The 15,643-nt window shown below is 36.8% G+C and overlaps 1 protein-coding gene across 5 annotated transcripts in view; it reads left to right on the top strand.

The window, feature by feature from the left end:
* ZDHHC14 (zinc finger DHHC-type palmitoyltransferase 14) overlaps positions 1-15,643 on the top strand; it is a 113,215-nt gene that overhangs the window by 55,178 nt on the left and 42,394 nt on the right. For 3 of the 5 annotated variants that reach the window (XM_049801074.1, XM_049801072.1, XM_049801070.1), the window contains exon 2: positions 6,347-6,519. In XM_049801074.1, coding sequence (XP_049657031.1) covers positions 6,347-6,519 — 173 coding nt within the window. The remainder of the gene's footprint in view (positions 1-6,346; positions 6,520-15,643) is intronic. The other 2 variants (XM_049801073.1, XM_049801071.1) reach the window with 1 other exon arrangement.

The raw sequence follows: 15,643 nt of genomic DNA, 5'->3' as shown, positions 1-15,643 counted from the left end.
TTAAAGGCTTCTTGTCTGAAACCATCCCATAAATCTGCATTTATGATTAGGGTATAGTATTTTAGATTACTACATTGAGGAGGGGGTAATATTCTGCCTGTTTCTTCCCTTCCCACTGTCATTCTGCCTTTTATGTGTTAGCTGTTGTGTTTTCCATAGTCTTCTCATGTTTGCAGCATGCCGAATTTCCTGGATGTGAAATGAAGCAAGTATTAGAACAGTGTTTTTTGTCTTCTATTTTAGCAAATAAGTTATCCAAACTGATTGACCATTCTGAAATGAGAGAGTGTATGATTTTAAAAAATAATTCAAACCACAAAAAAGAATAACAAAATAAACACTTTTTTTAAAAGCAAATTTCAAATCCTATTGAAATTAGTCTGTGGTTTCCTTAATATCTCTTGAAAATTTTAATAGGAATTTTAAAGGCTGTACAAAAGAATCAGGCAGATGTAGGAAACTAATGCAGAACTTCCCTAGCTGATCCTATTAGGCATTCATGTAACATTACTTGGACTAATCTATACTCAAATTACATCACATTTTTTGTGTGCCAACAGCATGCTTGTGAAGAATTAACCATTAACTGGTTGATGCACTGCAAGTTGTTTCCTATTATAATTTTTTTCTTGTGTCAGACCTTTCTTTAGGTCTTTTAGTTATGAGGTTTCTTCAACTTACCTTTAAAATAAGGTCCTTTCAAAGAGGTAGTTGTAGGATGCTGGGATTTGGTGGTGGGGGTGGAGGTGGAAAGTACTGACTGAATAACTGATACATTCAAACATTCTTTGATCTTATTTTTCTTCTAGCCTTTAAATTAAGTATGTATTCTTTTCTGTGGCATTGTTTTCTGCTGTAGCTATGGCTATACAATGGGAAAATTTTATACCATTCTTCTTACAGCTCTGAGTGTGTTAAAACTGTTTTAATATCATAGGTGCAGTACCTTCGAAGTCATCTGTAGCAGGTTGAAGCCTGCATTGTATGTGACAATCCACAGTGCAGTCTTTAGAAGTGCTTCTGTGATTCTTTTTATACCTCCTTATACTCCGCCAACACTTTTCTTAATAGCAGTATGAAATGTAGTGTTTTCTAGTTGAGATTCTGTTAGAAAACAAGTAAAAAGAGGCAACCCTCCAAACCATACAACAGTGAAATTGTTTCACTCTGATCATTTTTCTTTGTCCCATTTATCCTACTATCTTTGTCAGCCAGCAGCCTCCACGGTTCTTCCTGTGCCCTCATGTTTTGCCCATCCTTGCATCTTCCACTGTCTGTGTTGTGGTCTGCGTGCATGTCTTTGGCTGCTTTCTTTAAACTGGTAACTTGTCATTTGAAAAGTAAATTATAAGCCATTTTTGTTCTTCTAGCCCAGAGTCTTGATTTGCCTTTAATCTACCTATATGGGTATTCTGTTGCTGTCTTTAAAATGAAGCAGGTCAAGGTTAGAATGTGGTTTCACAAGAGGCAGTGGTCTGAATGAAAACCTTACTGACAGTTGCTGAAATGGACGTCTCCTCCATCTGTCCCATGTTCCCTCTCGCTCTAGTTTTTGTGTGTGCTTCTGTCTCTTTTTTTGTTGTGCTTCTTTCCAAGCATGTATTTGATTTGTTAAAGAGGCAGAAAGAGAAGTCAACAAAATGGTGTCGGTTTTGTACATTTTAGTAAACTAACTTAGGTCACAAGCGAAGCTGATGAAGATTTGTTTTGGCATAAGGGCAGAAGTTTGGGACTGAGTGGCTTGTAGCAATGATGCAGTGGAGTTGAAAGGAAGGGGAAGCTGAGAGGAGCCATAAAAAAGAGTGAAAGGACAAACAACAAAACCTTTGAGTTAGTTGAGGGAAAGCAGCACAGTTTCATTCAGATGTTAACTTATAACATGTGGAACCAAACTCAGGGTTTGCAGCGCAAGCCTTCTTTCTTAGCATTGGACGCCACCTGCACACCAATAGCTACTGGTATATTAAATAGGCGGTACATGCAGAAACATAAATTGATAATGTAGGAAAATGAACAGTAATTTCTTTCTGTATGTTACTTGGTTCAACTATACTTATGCTTTTCCTAGAGTACTTTTTTTATATATCTGCTACAAAGAGGTTTTATGTTGATGAAAAGCTTGACATATAGTATCCTATTATCAGTCTTGCTAGCCACGCTTGTAGGGGTCTTTTGGGGTTTTTTATTGTTTTTTTTAATTGGTGTAATTAAGTATGATGACTACTATATCTTTGCATAAAATCTGTACTTTTATTGTTTTCTGACTGCCAGGTTAGCAAATATTAAGCGAGATCTCCAATTTCTCACAGGTATAAATCCCTGTGGGTTTTGTGCTCTTTAGTAAGTGGTTGTGTTTGTTACAAATGTTTTTTTGTAACTACAGGGTTAGCCTCTGTCCACATCTCCAAATATCCATTATCCCTACTGGAAAGATTTGTCATTTATTGTATCTCCCCATCACTGAATAAAAATAATTGTCGGTGAACTGTTCAGGAAAGCCTTCATCTTTCCAGGAAAGGCCTTAAGGAGGCTTCTTTTCTTTCCTCCTCTTTTCTAACGAAAGAGCTTGAAAGTTGAGGACTCTAACAGTGTGTGCTCTTCAGTGGAGTTACTATGTGTATTTTTTTTGCTGATCTTGGTAGCCACAGGGAACATGGTTACACAGTTAAGAGGGCTGCTGGGTGGTAAGAATTACTTTTGTTGTTCTCCTGCATCCTTTGTTTACAGGGATGATACTTGATAATTATCACTTAAATACTAGTGTGTTTTTATTTTTATCTAGCTGTGACAGACTAGTCGTCCAGCAGATTTTATTTCCCTCCTACATGCATGCAAACTTTCACGTGATGCTTCAGAAAAGCAGCTGAGAAGCCAAGCAAAAAGCAGGGCTGATTTGCATAAAGCTCCTCTATTAATTAAGTCAAAACTTCAGGTTGTGTTACTGGTTATTGTATGCAAATCCAAACACCGTTCTCTGAAGAAGCTATTTCCAGAATAACAATTGCTAGTGGGATCTGTGGCCAAGTAATACTTCCTAAAAATGTGTTTTCTGTGATGGACCTAGTCAGTACTTGCTATCATTACAGATACTGATTAAAACCAATTGTTTTACTGTGTCTAAAATGTAAACTGAGGATGTCAGTTCATGTCTAGTAGTTACCAAGTGCTGATTTAAAAAGGTTTGTCACTTTGCTCTGCAGTAGGACAGAGATTTGTTCTGGAGCTCTGTGCTGCTTTATTGTAAGAGGTGCTGCAGGTGGGCAGTCCTCTGTGTGAGGAGTCCCTTTGCGTGAAAGTTGAGATTTGCTGTCAGGAAGTACCTGCTAAAGTTTACTTTAAAAACTCAATGAACATACCATCCAGAAAAGATATTTCTTGTAATATCTGAGGAAATCTGATGCCTGAAGGGATGCAAACTTAATTGCAGTAAATTAATTAAGGAATTTGAACAAATATTGGGAATAATCTTTTTCTATGTACAGTATTTGGCAATTCTAAAAGTAGTAACACTAAAACAAATTGTTTAAAATAATATTGACTTAATGTAGCAGTACAAATATATTCATTATATAAGCATGCAAATATAAAGTATATAAATATGCAAGTGTTTTTCTACAGATGTATTGACAATTTTGAGCTGAAATCCGCATTTTTAATTTGAAGCCACTTGTAGTGGTTTTTTTAATAATGCAGGAGATATGAAGACATTTTTTTCCCTTTTTTTATACAGACATGAAGAAAAAAATGGTCTATATGGTATCTGATTTTTTTTTTTTTTTAAATTAATTGACAGGAATTTGAAACATTAATTGGGCCTAGATATCATTGGATAGATATCATTGAGCTCTCTGCAGGCCTATGTAATATTATATGGTCTGTTTGTATGTAAGTCAGACGGATTGAATGGTCCTGCCTAGGCTTACTATCTGAATCTCTGTAAGGACTGGTTTCTCAGCTTGAAATAATTTCTGAATTGATGGAGCATTAGTGGGTTATTATTGCTAAAGATTACATCTTCAGTCTTTTCTACATTATTGCTGCAGTAATTCCAAGTGAAAGTTGATAAAATACAGGTTGTTAAACCCTGGAAACACCTTTAGGCAAAGCAGATTAATTTACACTTGCCTATGAAGAAGAGCGTGCAGTGCTTTGAGAATGTTTGGGGTTTTTTGTTTGTTTGTTTTCACTGCAGATGGACTTGGTTCAGCAAGACAGAGCTACTCATTTTCATGCTTTTTAGTATCACAGAGAATTTGTGTAGGTAGACACCATTGCTGGTTTTGCATTGGTACCTATCTAAATTGTATTGCACCTACTGTGCTGCCCTGAGATTATCTCATGGTACCTTTCACACACATACAGCTCTTGTTTGGTCAACAGACTTCATCACAGTTGCAATTTCTTTGGTATGTGTAATGAATAATGCAATAGAAGAATAATAGCACTGTGCTATATTTAGTGTTCATTAATGTACATGTTCCCTCTAATCCTTTTAAAAATATGTTTTTGCAGCCTGTTTGTCTGAGCATATTACAGCAGGTTTGATTTCAGTAATCCTTTGTGGCAAGAAGTAAATTGAGCAGTAGGACATTTATGTGGTATGAAAGATTCTCTTTGGTTGTTCGTTCTGGCTGACTTCTCTGACATGAATGGAGCAAGGCTTATATCTACCAGCTGTCCTGCTGCTGCTTCCTTTAGTTAGCACTGATTTCATAAATCTGGGGCTTTGAAGCAGATTTTCTAAAAGTGTGCATTTGAAGTACATTTCCTAGTATTTAAACAGTCTGTTCATCATATGAAACTACAGTATCTCTTGCTCCTCACCTCTTTTTTTTTGTACCCAGTTGTCTTTTTAATCTTTTGTAACTTGTTACACCTGTAATATTACATTCATGTAGGGCAAAAGATGAATTCCACTCATAGTGATGGTATGATGCACCGTGTAATGCATTTGGACTCACTGCGTCTGTGCAACCACGGCATTCGATGAAACAGCCAAGTACATTTAATAGAATTATGCAGGGGAGATAAATGCTTGGTACATGGTAGCTGTTACGAAAAGTGGTTCCATTCTCTGCCCATCCAGTTGGCAGAAGTGATGGACAGTGAAGCTGACATTGTCATCACTTGCTCAGAGTTAACATTCCAGTGAGGTTAACTGACTTGCAGCGCAAAAGCTTGCATGTCTGAATCATCATTTAAGGCAGTCAGCAAAAACAGGGAAGACTATGTTAATTGAACTTGATTGATACCTGGAAGTTTTAGATTAAGCCCTAGGCCTAGAAATTGTTGGGTTTTGGCTTATGTTGGTTTTAGGCTTATTTTTTGACTTCTCGTGTAGACATGAGAAATGCATGAAGCCATCTCTGTGTTTTGCCCACCTCTATTTAATATAAGAGCTATGAGGAGAGTCTTCAGCCTGTGTATTTTCTCAGACGATCCTGCAGTGCTTATTGTATGATTCTAATGGGAATGGTATACTGTGTAATGTCTAAGTGTTCATATCCCTTCTTTTTGCGCAACTGTAAAGAGATACTTATATTTGTGTGTTGTTTAGATTCCAATGCTTCTGTCCATTTTGATTTTATGACAGGTGAAGCATAGAGGAAAATTTGCTAAAACTATGATCCAGTCTTAAGCCCTGCATGTATATTGTAAATCTGGTAACCAGAGCCTTTTTTTGTGCTGGTAAAGGGCTGTTGATGTTGCCCTAGACCCCCATGGGTTATTTGTTTTCAGGTGTGTTGCACTGTCATTTGCACTGGTCTTACTTTGTAACTTGGTAAGCTTGTTTACTCATTTACAAGAAGTGGATTAAGAAAGAGAATCAGTAGTGGTGTTGTAATACTGATATATACCAAGGCTATTAAAGGAATGTGTCACAGGTGTAATCTCTTGAACACCATCTTTGTGATGGACAATAAATTCGTTTTATGGACTTAATTACAGTTTTCAGTGTGGCTTATCATGTTTTGTGCTTTGCTTTTTATTGCTGAATATCTTCAGGTTATCCCCCCCCAAATCTACTTTATGTAATTGGGCAGTAGATGAACAAATAGATGAACTTATATCCTGTAATAAAAATTTTTTCTTATGTAAATGAGTACTGCATATTAGTGAGGTCATTATTATGCTATTTGGACTTTTATTATATTAAACAGATTATGAGAAATTTCAGAAGTGTCATGAACATATAAACAGAAATTTCAACTTCAATAAAGGTTCCAAGACAAGTAATGTCTTGATAGAAGTGAATTCTTCATATGCATTTATAATGGTAAACAATTTTTGAGAGCAAGTTGCACTATGTGTTACTGATTATGTTTAATCTTTTTTCTTTTTCTAGTTGCCCGTATTTGTCGGAGAAGATTACACCTGCTATACCTGCAGTTGGTGGGATTCTTTTCTTTTTCGTGATGGGGACCCTGCTGCGTACTAGTTTCAGTGATCCTGGTGTCCTTCCACGCGCAACACCAGATGAAGCAGCAGATCTAGAGAGACAAATAGGTAACACTGAAGGTCTGTTGTCTCTTCGCTTTCCTCCCAAGAGTGCATGTACTGTGTGAAGGCAGTGTGCTGCTCTGCTCATGGGAGGAGTTACTCCTATCTTGCCAGAGTAATTGTTCTGGAGTTGTAATGTCTGATGACATTACAGTGATTCCTGTGGAAAGATGGTTGATCAGTTCTTCACCAAGAAAGATAGTAAACAAAATCCTGGCCTTGGAGAGTGATAGTTATTACTGTAAATACTTTTTGGCAAGTCTGGTAGAAGTCTTTCTGTGGTACACAAGAGAATACTTTCTAAAGTGGTTTTGGCAAGAAAGCTGATATTGCAAAGGTTCTAGAATTGTGTGTCTTTTAAAGTAATGCACCCTCAGAGTTTAACTGAATTTAATTATGTTGTTGTTTATATTGTGAAAGAGTCAGATAAGTCTCTGTTAATATACAGTCTTGTAAGTTGATGCAGTCTTGGGGAGATTTTTCTTCAGTAACAGCAATAAAATATTACTATTTTTCATCTGTGTAAAGCCAGCACAATTAAAGGAGAGTGAACTAGATTTTACAGCTGTGAATAGGCTCAATAGCTAAAATGTGCTACCTAGATAAGAAAGCACAGGATGAGTTTGCAGAGCTGCTTCATAAACAGTGGTTTTGTTTGCTCAGTTTTAGTAAGCTACTGAAGCTTACTTAAGGCTACTATATCTGCTTTGATATGATAGTCAGTGGAAATACCATTTACTGAAGCAATTTCAGAGGAACACTTGCTCATATAATTGAAAAAAACAGAAAACAGTTTTATGCAAGCACAGGAGAAATACCTGCAGGGTCCTTGATGTTTAATACTAAAGTACAGTCTTAGGCTTTGTTTACTGTGACAAATAATTTAATGCAGTAGAAGCAAATGCGTGCACTAAAGCTGTTGTTGCAGATGCTTCTGCATCTGTAGAATGTGAATTTGAGGGGTTTACTTCAGACCAGGTTTTGTCTGGTTTTCTAGACTATATGTCTTCCACAAAGCACTAGGAAAATGTCTGAGGAGCTAAGTCATTGGTGTAGACTCTAACACCATGTTGTGAGGTAGAGTTCATGGAGCAGAAGTCCTGGTTTAGTTTCCTCAGAAATCAAATGTAGTTTGTACGCACCAAAATCGTGCTGTGAACCATGCCCACATAAGTGGGAATGATAGGAGAATTCATGTCAAAATAGCAAAATGTTAACAACAATATGGCATTAGTTTCCTCTTACTACTTAGCTATTAAGAGACAGTAAGCACATCATGCAGCTATATCTTCCACTTAAGAGATCTGTCAGACAAAGAAATAATACTGTTTAAGGTAAAACAAAAAAAGCAATGACTTGTAATTACTATTTTAGGTTCTCATGAGCCTTTAGCAGAAGAAAGGTAACAAGTTTGTTTTTAAATACATACACACTTCAGTGGTTGTTTGAATCTAACGGTTTCATTGCGATTAAAAAGTCTTGTCTGAAGGGCTCAGTTTCAGAAAACTGCTTTTGGATGAGGAAGAATTGTTTTATTTTCTGGAAACACACATTATCTTTGGTATGGATTATTTTTAAAAGAAGCAGGATTTCAAAATATGGTGATGAGTTCATTGATTGTTGCGACAGTGAGATCACTTTCTTTCATCAGGTTTGGAAGGTCCTGACCACAGCTGTTATACTATGTTACACATTAAGATAAAAAGTTGTCTGTGTAATAAACAGCATTTTGTGTATTTCAGAGTGTTTGGATTTGAGTTCTGAAGTGGAATCAACACATTTGCAGCATGCTATGTGCAGCAGCTAATTGTACTTACTCTCTATGCTCTTTGTGTAGGTTTGAGACTTTTGGAACTGTATGATCATGTAACATGGTCATTGAACCTTGTGGGAAGGAAATCTTTTCTCATGGGTGTGTGTGAAGTCTGAGGTGTGTAGTTCACCGAATTTTATAGACCTGGTATAGCTTTCCAAAAACAATGTATTCTGCAGGCATTCACATTTCAGGAAGAAAACATACATTACTTTTATACATTGTATAATCTAATTGTGCAGAGCCAGGAGCCAGCTGTCATTGCCATGACAGGAAGGTTACATTTAGCCAGTCAGGACCATACTGTGCATAGTATACAGGGAACAAAACTGTTAGGTCCTAGATGACCCAGATAGATCCATCCTAGATGGATGAATTTAAATTTATATAAATTTCTTCTGTTTGCTTACTTTCGGATATGGGACTCTGGATTATTTAAAAAGAAAATGTTCAGTCAGCCTGCCCTTACATGCCATAAAGAAATTAAAACAGAAATGGAGGAGCATTATGGACCTGTATTCTCTCTATACTCTAAAAAAAACCATTAAAAATGTTCTTATACTGAGGAACTGGAATTTTCTTCAAACACAGTCATTTCAGTCCTTGCTTGTGTAATAGAAGAATTCCTAATGTTCACAGAATCCAGGTATGTAGAAAACAGATGCCAAATATTCACAGAATCCAGATACGTGGAAAACAGATGCCAAAGTTCAAATCTATATTGTTGGGAAAGCTAACAGATTTCTTAGGAAGACTGATTTTAGAGCTTATTTTTTAGCTTTTGCCAGTGCTGTCACTGCAAACATTTTTCAGAATCAAATACTGAGTATGTAATGTGCTGCACAGAAGTGCGTAAGTTGCTATAATGGGTAATGGGAATATTTTTATAGCTGGGAAGGAAAGAATGGAGAGTGGGGAAAAGAAGCATCTCAAAACTATTAAGGGAAATGTGGGAAAAGTTATAATTTCCCCCTCCTTTCTCTTTTTTGCCCATATTTCTTCTCAGAAAAAACTATCCTCTCTTCAGGAATAACATGTGGGAGGAGGATGGAATTCAGGCAGGTGTATTCCTTAGTGTTGCCAAAAAGGAATGTCCCTTTACATCATAAAATTGTGTTCTAATTTGGAGATAAAAAGTTGTTTAAAATTCAGAGTTTTCCAGAAAGAGCCATTTTGAAATAGAGCTTCCCAAGTAACTGTTTTATTACTGCTGTAATTACTATGATGGCTTGCAAGTATTCTGTGTTTTTTTTAAATGGAGTTTTTCTTCAGTTTTATTACTGTGGTGTTGGGGGAAAAGCAGACATGTTTTGCCTGTTTCAGTACTGGAGTTCCCAGTAAAATGTCTTATGATTAGAAAGTAAATATATTTATTAGATATTTGCAATCATAAGAATATCTTTCTAATTGAATAACCTTCCATAAGACTTACTTGAAGAACTTAGATTTCTATTAAACCTTTACACTTCATAAGTCTGCCGCCATGAAGTCTCCTACATGTTTTACTTCAGCAATCCCAGCACTCCTATTTTTCTCTCTTCTTGTGGTGAAGCACAAGTAATCTTAATTTGCCAGTCATCATCCTGCTCTCTGCTGTCCTAATGATAACTAACAGAATCTAAGCTGTTTCCAAAGAAAAAAATGTAGATCTTTATCATATCTGGTATGAGTTACTTAAGACATTTAATAAAGGAAGCAGTCCTGCTTTCTAAATAAAATAAAACATGAATGATACTTTTAAAAGTTTAAATTAAGAAAAAAAAGTTGTATGTTTTAGTTAAATTTCACCTTTATCAAATTTGGCATTTAAAGTTAGTTTAAAAATGAAAGCTTAACAATTGTTAGATGAACATAAAGCTTGTTTTTAAATTATCACCTATTTCTACTGAACAACACACGTACCATACTACTTATACGCATACGACCAACCCATTTGTGTTAGCTGGCCTTTTACCTTGTCAGAAAAGCAGCATTGTGTGGGACACTGCTGTACCTAATCAGAAGAGGTTCTCGTTAGCAAAAGACTGGACCACCATAGGAGAACACTGTATGGAAGTCTGCACTCATGAAGCATATTTAAACCAGAACTAGAAGGGGAGATGTTTGTATCCAAGCCTGTTGACCAGCCATCTTTCTTTCACTTACTGTATTAACAGATTTCTTTAAACCTGTTTTTGGCTAAGGATAGGATTTCAAAACTGGCTAGAAGCAAGATCTGCAGACAAATCGTTGGGCTTCTTACTACTGATGTTCTGTTTTGTTTTGTTGCTTTTTCTCAGTAATGAGGCAAGTATTGATGATTGAGAGAATAATTTATTCCTACTACAGTGTGAGATCACTAAGGAAAAGCTGGAGCATAACTGTCTGTGAAGAAAAATGTATTTGAGGGAAGTTATCTTAACTCTGGTTAAAGTAAGGATGTTGCTTCCCTTACTGAGAGCAGCTTGCTGAGAGAAAACAAATGGTTGTCAATTTTAGAAGAGAAAGATAGGTATGGTCTTTTGAATTGTACCACTGCTGGCTGATAGTTCAGCTGTAGAAAAATTATAGTCCTAATTCCTTAAAGTGTTTGAAAATTAATGAAATAAAATCTTCCTAAACAGTGGGAGGCTTTCACACCTGCATTTGAGAAAGGAACAGAGAGGAGCGTAAGATGCTGAAAAGAACAGTAGTATCCATCTAGGTACTGTCCTATGTTCCCTATCATCTCTGTCGGTACTTTTCCATTTCTGTGTCTGTTTCTTTTAATTTCTTGAGTCCCTTAGGCAGAAAATGAAATTAAAATCCATTAATGAAGCTGCTACTGAAATTACCTTGCTGATTATCTACCAGTAATAATGATGGTGCAGTAAGGGAAAATGTTTTCAGAACAAAAACTTGTATAACCTATTCTTTTTATGTAATACAGATGGGCTTTCTAATGGAAATTTACCTTTTCAGTAATTATGTATAAAGATGATAATGATGACGGTCTGCTAAATGAGATTGCAAGTGAGTTGTTGTAGAGTAGGTATTAGTGTTTAGTTATCTTGTTATGACAGATATTTTTCACTGCTATATCCAGCTACTTGGTGAAATCTTTAGTGGTCTTTAAATGACGTTTTAAATACGCTTTTATTAAAGGATTTTTCCCAACTTAACCACAGCAAATTAATTCCTCAGTTTTTAAATCAAGTACCCATATATGCAATATTTAATTGTGTCTATGATTTTGAAATGGACATGGTGTAATAGTCACTTCAGAGTTTTTGTGATGTAAAGTTTAATTCTCCATTCTTATAGAATGGTAGACGTATAAACAAGCTATAAATATTAACTGAATGTGTTCTTGGCTCCATTTGAAGGATGAGGTATTTTGAATGCTTTCTAATTGGCATAGAAAGTGGTTTAGATGCGTTATTTTCATAAGCCAGTGGTTATAAAATAGACACACACAAAAAAATCAAAAGGAGCAGTAAGTTGTTCCTTAAGTAATGAAAACCTAGACAGGGAAGGCAGAAGGCAGCAGTTATAACAATGCACTTCTTGTTATTGGGGCCTTGACACAAAAACAAGTTACCCGCAGTTTGTTCCAAAAAGTTCTTTGGGTTTTGGTTCCTGTTTCTGGAGAATCCTGTGCTTTCTGGTGTTTAGAGTCCGCTCTGGGGCTCTTTTCTGCCTCTTACATATATTGCATCTGTTAGGTACGTACACCCCGAGTTCTGCCCTGTCTTTCCTGTACTTCTCTTCAGCCCTGGATCCTACTTGGTTGCATCTTTTGTTGTCTGTCACTACTTCCTGTGTTTCTGATCCTTCCTTCCACTCTGCTTTTTACTCACCTTGTGTTTCTGTGCTGGGATTTCCTGAAAGCTTTTCCTTTCTCTGGGCTGGGCAGGTGCCTCCTCTTTGTTTTGGAGGTGGTAAGAGGGAGAGCCAGATTCCTTGCCCTATGTGCTTGACTGTAGCAGTCTCCGATAAGCCCAGTTCTGCTGGGATGTGACATCCTTAGTTTCTCTGCAGTGATGGAGTGTTCATAATCTGTTCAGAAACAAGAGTTAACATGTGCTCTGCAGTAAAGAAATCCCTAAGTTAACTCTATAGCTCTTAACAAGCTGCTACTGAGGATATGTGAACTGTGACCTCCCCTCTCCCCCACCCATCATTCTTCTGCCAAAATTTGTCCAGAAAAAGTTGCATGCTAAGCCCAAAGGCTACAGCACATGCTAAGTTTCAGGTCCTTTCTTCAAATTCTGCAATATGATAGAGGTATTAAAATGTTTGCTGTTCATCTGAGTTTCCAAAGTGGTTGAATCATCTTGCTTAAGCATCTGAAAGCCTCAGAGCGAAGGTGTGTAGCCTAAGCTACAAAAACTCACCAAGTTGTTTTGTTGTTGGGGGGGGGGGGGGGGGGGTTGGTTTGGTTTTGGGTTTCGTTTCATGGGGTTTTTTTAAGCATAAAAATATGGAAAAATATAATGAAGCATTTATTTAGCACCTTTTCCTAATAAGTGTTACGGTCTAGTTTCATTCATCTCTTTTAAGAAATCCTTTACCTAGAATAAGCTTTAGCCCAAAATACAGGCACAGGTTCCTGTTCAAGGAATTGATTATTTACCCTGTATTCAAAGCAACATTAGTCTAAGTAAGGAAATAAATTATTTCAAATAAGCAGCAGACAATAATTTTTCCCTAAAGAAAGAGTCTGTCAGATAAAGAGTTTTGGCTAAACAAAATGAAAAATAAAAATTGGATACTGAAAAAAAGACAAAGATTGCATTAAAAATTTGATTAGGAGAGTCAAAGTGTTTCCATGTGGGACTGTTTCAGAATTGTATTTACAAATCTTTTTTAAAAATGGTAGCACAAGACTTGCTTCACAGGTTCTGACTGCTGAGCTGATCAAAACCTCTGTCATTTCTTCAGCAGTAGCAAAACCAGTAGTCTTCCAAAAAGGGCCAATGGAGCGGAGGAAGTGAGGAACTATATTGCCACCAAATGTGGAGTTTGGGGCTCAAATTCCCAAGCATGAGGGCTTATGGCAAGTCTAATGGAGAGGAACAAGCGAGGTAGCTATGACAAATCCTTCTGCCCTAAAACTGATTGTGGAATCAGCAATGGAAATGGAAAGAAGCATCTTTGTACTATTAAAATATATTTTTTAATGTGCCTAAAAAGATGTATCCTAGTGGAGTGGCATCTGTGCAGCAGGAAAAGCTGGATGGCTCCAGCAGTTCAAAAGATAACTTCTACATGCTCCAAAACTATCATTCTGGTTTGATTGCTGTGGAACTTGCTGTACCTTTGAACTTGAGGTGCCTTCTAAAGATGGGGTGCAAGGTTAACAGTAATATACTTCGAGGCAAGAGATTTTTCAGATAAATCACCTAAAAATAATGCCTTTACTGAATTGTTTCTTTTCTAAAATTTGTGCGTGTAACGTGTCCAATCTGTGGCTTTTACTTTATTCTTAGATAAACTTGAGTCTTACTCTGCCCTACCTGTTTCTTTGGGAAGGAGCCTCGCAGAAATTATTACAGATGGGGTGAGAAACTGTTATGTGCCTAGAGGAGGAATTCTGATTTAAGAATGCTAATTTGAAGTTCTTTTAAAGCTTATTAAACTTTATTTTTGCATGTCAGAAAGCATATAACAGGATGAGCTGAGTAAGGAGAACAGTTCTCAAAATAATACCTTCTAAAGAAACTTCTGGTACTTCATTCAAGTGACTTTTTGGAAATAGGGTGGTCATGCTGACAGTGTGAAATGTTTCCACCTAGGCTATCACCTTTTTCCACCTGAAGATAAAGGACTAACAGAGCTGTGATGCTACTGTTTCCACCACCAGGGTACAGGAATGGAAAGCAGTTGTTCCTTGAAGATTTGGTGAGGTGGTAGTAGTCCAGCCACCATCCGTGTTCATAAACAAAAAGTGAAAGGAATTGAGAGGGGAAAAAAAGGATGTCCACAAAGCAAAAGGGACCTCTATTGAAAAATAGTATATTAAGTGCACATCATCAAGCTATCCTCATACAGAGGAAGGTTGGGAAGTGTAGGAAGAGGCTGTTCTGCTTGTATTCCTAGTTTTATGAAGATTGCAGTCAGAAAGATACTTGTATCAGAAATGGAGACAGTTTCTAAAGGTGAGTATAAAGAGGTGGCACAGACATATAGGGAAAATGTTGGAAAAAAGGGGAATAAAGTCATTTATAACCAGCAAGTAACAGTAGAAGACAACAGGACCGGTTATGTTAGAGGTCAGAGGAAGAAAGAGAAGCTGAAGGCATGATGTGTAATTGGGAAATGAGAAATAACAGAGGGCAGTCTGAAGGATTCAACGCTGCTTTGATCTCAGAAGAGAACTTGCACGCTTCTTGCCAGCTGATAGGAAGTGCAGGTCAGAAGAGGGACAGTAGTAGTAGTTAAAAAAAAAAATAAAATCTGTCAATCTACTATACTGCATCTATATCTGTCTGTCTAATATTTTACTCTAATAGAAATCTGTCTATTCTATCGGTAGACACTATTTTCTGTCTGGAAAGATAGGGAGCAAACTGCTAAATGATCAAATTGTAAGAATTGGGGCTGGCAGGGGGTGGGGTTTATGGCCAGTTAAGACTCAAAACAAGCAACAAAGTATTTCAAGAGCCAAGTAACTGTCTTGGTGGAAAACAAGAAGCAGATGTGCTGAATTTTGACTGTAACATAGTTCTTGATGCTGTTCTGCATAGGATTCTTTCTATATAAACTTTGGAAATAAGGTGTAGATGAAATTACCACAAAGTCAGTGAGCAGCTTTCTGGAAAGACAGTCTAGTGGCAAACAGTAAGTGATCAAGTAGGATCTTGCAGAGACTGACTGTGGGCTCAAGAAAAAGGGACTATGCTTAACTCTGAAGTTGATGATGAGTTGCGGGAATTTGCAAGCACTTGGCTTGATTATTTTTTTAATTTTTTTTTTTTTAAATATACTCTAAATAGTCTTAGCAAATTTAGGGAACAAATACAAACTGCATGGTTACAAATGGAAATCAAATGCTAACAAAAAGGGGGCTAAGTAGTGAATAGTACAGTAAAAGGGGACTTGAGTATTGTCCACAAACAGATTGAGTCAGCATCATAATAGCATAAGAAAAAGGGGAAATTCTTTGGGGGATGCTTAAGAAGTCATTACATAAACCAGGAGAAGTGACATTCTGCAATACCTAGTGATGATGACAGCTCAGTTGACCGTCTAGTTTTTGACACCATGTGTGGAAACTCAAGAGCAAGGCAGCAAAACAGAGAAGTCTGGAAACCATGACCTGTAAGAAAATATTTAAGAAATATATCTGTTTGGCCTAAGAGAGGGGAG

This window comes from Accipiter gentilis, chromosome 5 (assembly GCF_929443795.1).
Source record: "Accipiter gentilis chromosome 5, bAccGen1.1, whole genome shotgun sequence".
Lineage (NCBI taxonomy): Eukaryota > Metazoa > Chordata > Aves > Accipitriformes > Accipitridae > Astur > Astur gentilis.
The sequence above is the reverse complement of the archived record's forward strand: the minus strand, read 5'-3'. Positions and strand labels throughout refer to the sequence as shown.